At 43.0% G+C, this 8,131-nt stretch overlaps 1 protein-coding gene across 1 annotated transcript; it reads left to right on the forward strand.

Annotated features, from left to right (window-relative positions):
• Positions 1-241: 241 nt before the first annotated feature.
• Positions 242-7,315, forward strand: LOC146181818 (nucleoredoxin-like protein 2). Its single transcript, XM_084576819.1, has 3 exons — positions 242-383; positions 3,152-3,455; positions 5,415-7,315. The coding sequence occupies exons 2-3, from the start codon at positions 3,160-3,162 to the stop codon at positions 5,557-5,559; spliced, it is 441 nt and encodes a 146-aa protein (XP_084432945.1). The 5' UTR covers positions 242-383; positions 3,152-3,159; the 3' UTR covers positions 5,560-7,315.
• Positions 7,316-8,131: the final 816 nt, after the last annotated feature.

Here is an 8,131-nt window from a genome sequence, read left to right on the forward strand (position 1 = left end):
TAAAGCCCCTTCTCCCTCGAGACCGGCCGTGAAAAAATGTGTCCAGTTTGCGTCTTTGCCGCAAGAGGCGCTGTAAATACTATAAAAAAAATTTTACCCTTTTAATGAGCACTGAAGTCATATTATTGAACGACTTCTCAAATTTTTATGCTCAATTAATGTCTAATTTTTTTACGGGGTACTTTTTTACTGTATAATAAAGCGAGACAAGCCGTTCATCAAATAGGTGGATCCGGCTGGATTAATGCTGGATATCTGTCTAGTACACGCCCTCGTTCCCTCGTTTTTTTCTGTTGTCGGTATAAAAGCTACAGAGCGGAGCGGATTGCCTGCCGTGGTAATTTTCTGCTACCTGAGCCCCTGAGCGCATTCTTCCTTCAGTCGTGAGTTAGATTCACTTGTCGAAGATTTTCAAATGCTATGGCTTCGTCCTTTCTGAGCCGTGTTGTAGTTATTGCAGTATATAACCCAGAAACTATACGACTATACTAGTTGACGGCCTGACTCTTCAAGTACTACTCATCGCGTTTATTATCTTGGCATAACTGCGGAAAGTTACGGTTTCCATGTTGCGGTATGAGTTCCGCCCTTGCTTTTCAGGCGGCATCTGAGAGGAAATTAGTTCTTCAGCAAATGTGTGTTGTGATTGTCCCGAATATGTGGATTTTGATCGTCCCGCAAAAGTTTCGACCGTCTCACAAATGGGGTCACTGATTTTCCTGCAAATGTAGATTTCGAGCGGACGCCTGGCGAGTCACAGCTAGGCCCATTCCACGCAGCGAAACTTTATGTTGTGCTCTGAAATAGCGACGGCGTGGTTGGTAGAAAAATATGGCTTTAAAATGAAAGCGAGTTGCGCAGCTTGAGGAGGTGTATTCAACTCTTTACTCATCAGCGCTGCTTTAGATTTTGATATTACTTAACTGCAAACGACGCTGCAATTTTTCGATCAATTTCATTTGCCGCGGTCTGGCGGTCTGGTTTTCTTCGTGAGGGCGGTCCGCGCCTTGCGTGTACTTGGATTGCAAATTCCATAGAGCTAATATACAAAAATTCATTGCCTTGGGATTGGCAAGGAGTGTTTTCGGTTGCTGGGAGCTGGCCAAGGTGTTTTTTATGAGGCAGCTTTGGCGATTGTGCGCGCGTCTTTCCGTTCGTATTGAACAGGCGTGTAGGAGGAAGTTTACCCCTTTTGGCGCCGGTGGTGTGGAGTACCGTTTCACCACTTTGCGGCAAATATTCGTGACGTCAGCTGCCGCCCCTAGGTTCCGTATGCGGCCTTCGCGATGAGCAAGCGCGTGCCAGACGCGTCTTGTCAAGCCTTATGACGAGTTAAGTCATTATCGCTGTACTTTGAAATTCAGTTTGACGTGGAAACACGCTCGTGTTTCACGATTTCCATATTAGCATAATATGTAGCTGTAAGAGCATACAGCTGCCCGTTATTTTTTTTTTTTTTTTAGTTTTTGCGACAAAATAACGGAATAATTCAAACCTGTGTAGGTATAGACCTCAAAGTGTAGTTAATTCAAAGTGCTCTTATGTGACAGATATGAACCAAAGCCCCGCCCAGTTTCCGTTAAATCTTCGAGATTTTATCCAACACAACCATACGTTCAGATCGGCATCATAGGCTAATATTTTTATTACAATATTTAGTGCTAATATTTTTGCATTTTCAAGTTAACTAATTTTTAAAGTCAGCTACATCCATTTTGTTTTCAACTAGTGATGGCAGAAATTGAGGTCTTATTCTGGTATTGAATGCTGCCATTTTCTTTCTGAAGAACCCTTAGAAAAGTGGCAAGATATTTTTGCAACCAGTCTGCCATGCAAAGTTAATATTTCAAAATACTGATAGCTACGATAACGCCGCATATATATTGTTTTGTTTTGTAGGTTGTGCTCAATTCCTACATAAGATTTACTGCATTCAATTTTCTAATCTGTCTAGAGTATTCTCAAGCTGCAATCATGGGTTACTAGCTTGTTCATTTTCAACCAAGAAAATATCTGTGGAGTATTCTTATATTCAAACATAAGTGTTATCTCATGCTTGACAAATCTTACTGATGCCTCTCCTGTTCACTCTCCTTTATACGCTCGCTTATTTCTCATGAAAGAAGTACTTTTGATTTAATTTTATTCAGTTTGGTTTGAAAAGGATCTTCATCAGAGGTTATTGTAGGGATCCTTGCTAGGCCTTGATGCCCGCTTCATGTACTGACAAGCCTATAATGTGCCCGTGTGCTTTGCGATGTCAGTGCACGTTAAAGAACCCCAGGTGGTCGAAATTTCCCGAGTCCTCCACTACGGAGTCTCTCATAGTTCGAGTTGCTTTGGGACGTTAAACCCAACAAACCAAAAAACCATTTTTGTTTTACTGTTCATGTGTCCCCCTCACCCAATGCTATGTCTTAGGAGCATGTAAGGTATATTGAATAAATAAATCTTTTTCAGTAGGGAGACGTCACTTTAGTTTCCACATATTCTAGATGTATAGTGTTAAGTGATTGCAGTAAAATGAGGACAAAACTGCAAGGGAAATAATCAGGCCGTTCAAAACATTGAAGCAACAAAATATGTGTGTCACCTCTCCTTTTTGTAGCACTGCCACAAAAAGAGCTGTAACTTCTGGGGGCTGATAATCTCTATTGACCTTTTCCCAAGTGAAGTTTCTGTTGCTATCATCTGTGTGTGTTTCCAGACTGGCGTACTCTATATATTTATACTTAGTGACACGGAAATAAACATTCAGTTGAAGTACTGTAGCGAGCACAAGATTTTCTTGTGGTCAAATTGGCACAGTGGCTCAGGAGCTATGTGGTATGTGTACAGTATGGTTCACTGTTATAGGGAACATGAGGCCGCGTTGCTGCCGCACTTTACAAAGCATTCCCGAGGGAACCAGCCACAAATGATCGTATAAGGTGCATGCCCAGTAGGCACGGCAGACTGCTCTTCCCGAACATGCCCTTTGTGCTGTCCATTCTTGCCAGTGGTCGGCGGCTGTGCTTTGCGAACTGTTTGGGCCACGCGATCTCGTGTTCCCTTTAACAGCGAACTGTACTTTACATTCAGTTTTACTCTTGGCATCTGTGTTGCTTCAATGTTGGCTAACACTGACACGTCTCAACGAAATTTCTTCAAGGTTGCAACATGGACTTGTTCAAGGGCAAGACGCTGGTGCGCAAGGACGGCACCGAATGCTTGGCCGACGAGGCCCTCGGCAACACCAAAGTGGTGGCGCTCTACTTCTCGGCGCACTGGTGCCCACCATGTCGCATGTTCACGCCTTCTTTGGCCGAGGCCTACAAGGAGATGAAGGATGAGAATGCGGCCTCCGTTGAGGTCATTTTTGTCTCCTCGGATCGTGCCAATGCAGATATGCTGTCCTACATGAAGGAGAGTCATGGGGATTGGTATGCTGTCAAGTTTGGGGACCCTTTCGTGCAGTAAGTATTCAACCGTATCTTAAGAGCAGTCATTTATCCTAAGATGGTGTTCTCTTAGATTGCAATATGTTTGAACATGCATCAGTCAGCACTGCTTGATAAGCCATTGACACAAAGCATAAAGGACCAGTAATTGCCATTTACCGAGGTTAAATGAAGCAGCCAAGCTGTAGGTATTCAATCACTCGTCACTTCACTGGCACAATTTTTTAGCTAGCTTCATTAGCAACTGAGATATTGGTGATAGAAAACAGCTTTCGGGCTGAATGCAAGGTGCCTGTGTGCTGTGCGATGTCGGTGCATGTTAGATCACCAGGTGGTCGAAATTGTTGGAGCCCTCCACTACAGTATCTCTAATAGCCTGGGTCATTTTGGGGTGTAACTCCATGAACCAAACCATTTTTTCACCACATCGAACACATTTACCAGAAACCTTTAAATCCATTTCCTGGCTCCTTTAATTTAAATTGGTTCAGCTTACTGATGTGTAAAATGTAGGAAGCGACTCTGGCTATGAGGGATGCTATAGTGAAGCACTGCAGATAATTTAGACTACCTGAGGGTTCTTTAGCATGCAGTTAAACTGCGCAGTACATGTGCGCCTTGCATTTAGCCTCCATTGAAACATCGTTGCTGCAGTTGAGATTAAACCTAAAAGTAGATTTTTGAAGCCTTTTAACATCATTTCAAGGCTTAATAGATTTATTTGGCCTTGGTCATGTTATTCTTACTAAAAAAAAAAAAGTTAAGAAAAAGCATCACTCGAAGATTTCCTTGCATACTGTTTCAAGGAGAGCTTTGTCATTGCCAATACAGTTATGAAATTACTTGTTATGTCAAGTTGGGTAATTTTGCCAAATTAACAACAGTTGCAACTGTCGATAATAATAGATTCTCGGGAAAAGAAAGGCGCAGTATCTGTCACACTTGTTTTGTGGGCACCTGAACTGCGCCACAAGGGAAGGGAGGAAGGTGGGAGTGAAAGCGGAAGGAGAGAAAAGGGTGCCGTAGTGGAGGTCTCCAAAATAATTTCGACTACTTGAGGATCTTTAACGTGCGCTGCACACGGACGCCTCTTTGTTTCGTCTCCATCGAAACACAGCCGCCGGCGGTCGGGGCTGAACCCGGATACTCCGGCACAGTAGTCGGGCATCTTAACACTGCACCACCAAGGCGGGGCATCGAAGCACTGTTTTCTCGGGTTTTGTAAACCAGCATCATATATAACAAGCGTGCTGCAGTGCCTTTGAGCATAAACAAGTTTCGCAAAGCATCACTCTTCCAATCTGTGGCAATGGACTTTTGTGACCCGTCCTCAATATTAAGTTTATGGTTCTTGAACGTGACTCACGCTAGAGCTAAGTGATCTGGTAACAAAGCTGGCTGTTAGGCAGCTATAAACTTATTCGTTATGGTGAAAAACAAGCTGGGGTATGGAAAGGTAGCAAATAAGAGCGAAAAATGAATCACATTTGTGCTCTCGCAGCTACAGACTAATTGTGAGGTATCCACAGCTAGGCTACTCACTGTTTTGTGGTGAACACCGTTATTGGGAGCGCATCAAAAACTGTAGCTGAAGCTTTGTAGTCATGAACATGGATAAACTCTGAGCATTGTCAAATGCCAATCGAAGCCAATACAAGAAAGCAAAGGAGAGAGGGGGTTTAATGAATGCTGCTGTGTGGTACGTGCTTGGCTACCTGTTTTTGCTCCATCCATGTCTGTTACGTCGACCATTAAACGACTAAGCGGTCATTGCAGTGACACTCATCGGATGATTTCAGCAAGCCGTAGCCTATTTTAACCGGTAATACTTCGTGCTTGCATTTTTACGTGGTGTTGAGGACGATAGGGTTTCTTTCTCACCACTAGACTTTAACGTGCTGTGCTTAATTCAGTGTGCGACCAATTCTAAAAATTTTTTTTCTCTCTATTCCCTCTTTCTTTTCCAAAATGAAGGGAGCTGAAGACGAAGTACAACATCAGTGGCATTCCCACTCTCATTGTAGTCAAGAGGGATGGCACTGTGATCACTGCCAATGGACGTGGCGACATCCAGTCCCTGGGACCAAGGGCCTTCGTTGATTGGGAAAAAGCGGCATAACTGCATGCCTCCTCTCGTCGCATGCTTTGCCTTAGATGCCGCTTTTGGTGTTGTTAGTTTTGACAATGCGCTTCCATCTTTCTAGGAGTTTGTTGTGCATCCTTGCACAGTCGTCCTGTTTGATGCTGTTAAATATGGCTTCGAATTGTTATGCGTGTGCTCAGGTAAACGTTCTAAATCTTTTTGTCTCTTTCTTGCACTCGCGTTTCCTGCAACCTATTTGAGTGAAAGCTCGTTAATTAGAACCTCATTAATTCGAATTTTCGATAATTCGAACTATACTACTTGGTCCGGCCAAGCTCCATAGAGATCTGTGTACAAAAAAAGCCGTTAATTTGAACGAAAGTCTGTTCCCCTACGGATAATTTTAACTATGTGCCGCCCTTAGCACACAACACCGGCATAGAGGCTGCGCATGTCCAAAACGGAGACAGAAAATTAAAACCATGACAGAGTGGGTAAAGCCTAATTGGCGCCATGACTGGCGCGGCAGCTGGCAGCGCGGGAGGGTAGGGGCTGGCGGCCGCGGCTGCCTGCTCTCTTCGCGCAACCTCCGAAACTCTCAATTAAATGTTCGTTAATTCGAACCCTGTTAATTTGGAAATAGGGATAAGCACTGTCGGCGCGGTTCCAGCCAACCCCCATGAGAAGCTACGACGTTGGACGGGCGCGCGCTACGAGTTACATCAGCCGTCAACGACAGCACACGATCATGACGCTGGCTTTTAGCATCGTTCGAGTCAAAAGGAGTCTGCTGCTATCGTGCGTTTCAATAATTGAGTGGCAGTAGACTGTGCCTGCCCCAATCGCCCATGGCATGATAATGCAGCTTGCGCAACAGGACAAGCGCTGGCACTCGACCAAGTTCGCTCACCCCCTTGCTAGTGCTAACATCAAATGGTAAACACACCCTGATGCTATCGCTGCCTTTTTTTCCCCCTAATTCTTGGGCAAAAATCGGAGTTGGGTGGGTTCATTATGTGAGCCGGTTCGTTGCGCAAGTAAATACGGTAAATTTACCATAATGCAAATGGTTCTTGTCAGTTTTTTCGAGGCCATTCAATAATTCGAACATCAAATAATTCGAACTTTTTTTCCGGTCCCATGAAGTTCAAATCAACGAGCTTTTACTACCAGTATTTACCTCTCCAAGTACTGAAATAGTTTTATATGGAAAACCTTTTGTTGGGAAAGTTGTGAATAAATTTTTGATGAATTTTAAAATTTTGTGGAGACAAAGTCCACTTGAGTTTAATATAAAAGCTATAGCTTTATATATGGAAATAGGAGCATGCCAGTGCATTTAGTGCCTGCCAAATATTTACTCAGGCTTGCTGTGTGGCTTGAAAGTGTTGATTAAATGCAGTAGGCAGCCAGGGTATTGTGCAAAATATGATTATATATAGAATACAGAGCTGGTTTCTAAAGTCCAGAATCTACCTACGTTTAAGATGCAGTTGTTGGCAGGATATAGTGCAGAAGACTTTTCTCTGCTCTTAGCAAGTTTTACTTTGCCTTTACAGTCCAATTTTTGTGTATTCTTTCTTGCTATTGCTCAATTAAGCCAACCCAAATGTTTTACATGATTACGTGAACACTTTTAACTTTGCGGCGTGGTTTCACGTCTCACATTCTGCTTCAAGACCAAAATAGTTTTCGATTCCCTGATCCAAAGAAAGTACCATTTTTATCTTTTAAACTTTTCTTTTCTCTCTGCATTTCTAGATGTTGAATAAACTGCTTTTTTGCAATCTTTTGCGAGGATTTAGTTTTTGTTTGTCCAGCTGTGCGATAGACACTGACCCTGACTGAACCTCTTCAGGAGCGTTTCCAGTCCTCAACTGCAGCTGTGAAATTCAGCAAAATAGTGCCCTCGCAATGTGCATCAAGATTCTCAATTTACTGAGTCTTTTCTCGCATTCAATTAGACTGCTCTTGCTGAATTCAAATTTGTAAACAAGAACCCTTGGCTCCAATCATAAAACACAGGTCTCATTCTGCGCTGCCGATAATCCTAAATATATCCCCGTCAGGTGGCAATTAAAGTTTCTGAAAGGAAAAAATTTTTTTGCACCATGCATGATAAGTAGGCCAGGCATAATTCAAACGTAAAAGATTACGCGAAAGCGTTTATATTTTATTCGCGTCCACATATGTGGATATGGCGCCTCAAATCTGCTACATGAGTGAAAACATTGCAACATTTTCTAACTGATCATTAAGCATGAATATTTTCCACTGATAATACCTTGATGCCTTCAAGATTCGGACTCCTGCAAGCAATCTACATATTACGTACTGCTCTTGCACGAAATAATAAAGCGCCGTGGACAGAATGTGCCACTTCAACAAATTCGGCATTAAGACACCGTGTCCACATTTGTGGACGCGAAACTCTGAGAGTCCGCTGAAACACTTTTTTCTACGTCTAAGATAATGAAATCTGGCATGCAACATCTACATTACCTTATTGACACAATCATTACCATAAATAGTATTTATTAGGCATTTGTTTAGAAAGAGGCATGCAAAAATAAGAACTACTGTGTCGTCCCGCCGTAAAACGCTGTGA

This window comes from Amblyomma maculatum, chromosome 8, assembly GCF_055883805.1.
Source record: "Amblyomma maculatum isolate TAMU_Amacu chromosome 8, ASM5588380v1, whole genome shotgun sequence".
Taxonomy (NCBI): domain Eukaryota; kingdom Metazoa; phylum Arthropoda; class Arachnida; order Ixodida; family Ixodidae; genus Amblyomma; species Amblyomma maculatum.

Coding starts and splice junctions, on each gene's coding strand:
- LOC146181818 (XM_084576819.1), top strand. CDS start 3,160: ATGGACTTGTTCAAGGGCAAGACGCTGGTGCGCAAGGACGGCACCGAA. Junction 3,456..5,414: donor TTTGGGGACCCTTTCGTGCA/GTAAGTATTCAA, acceptor TCCAAAATGAAG/GGAGCTGAAGACGAAGTACA.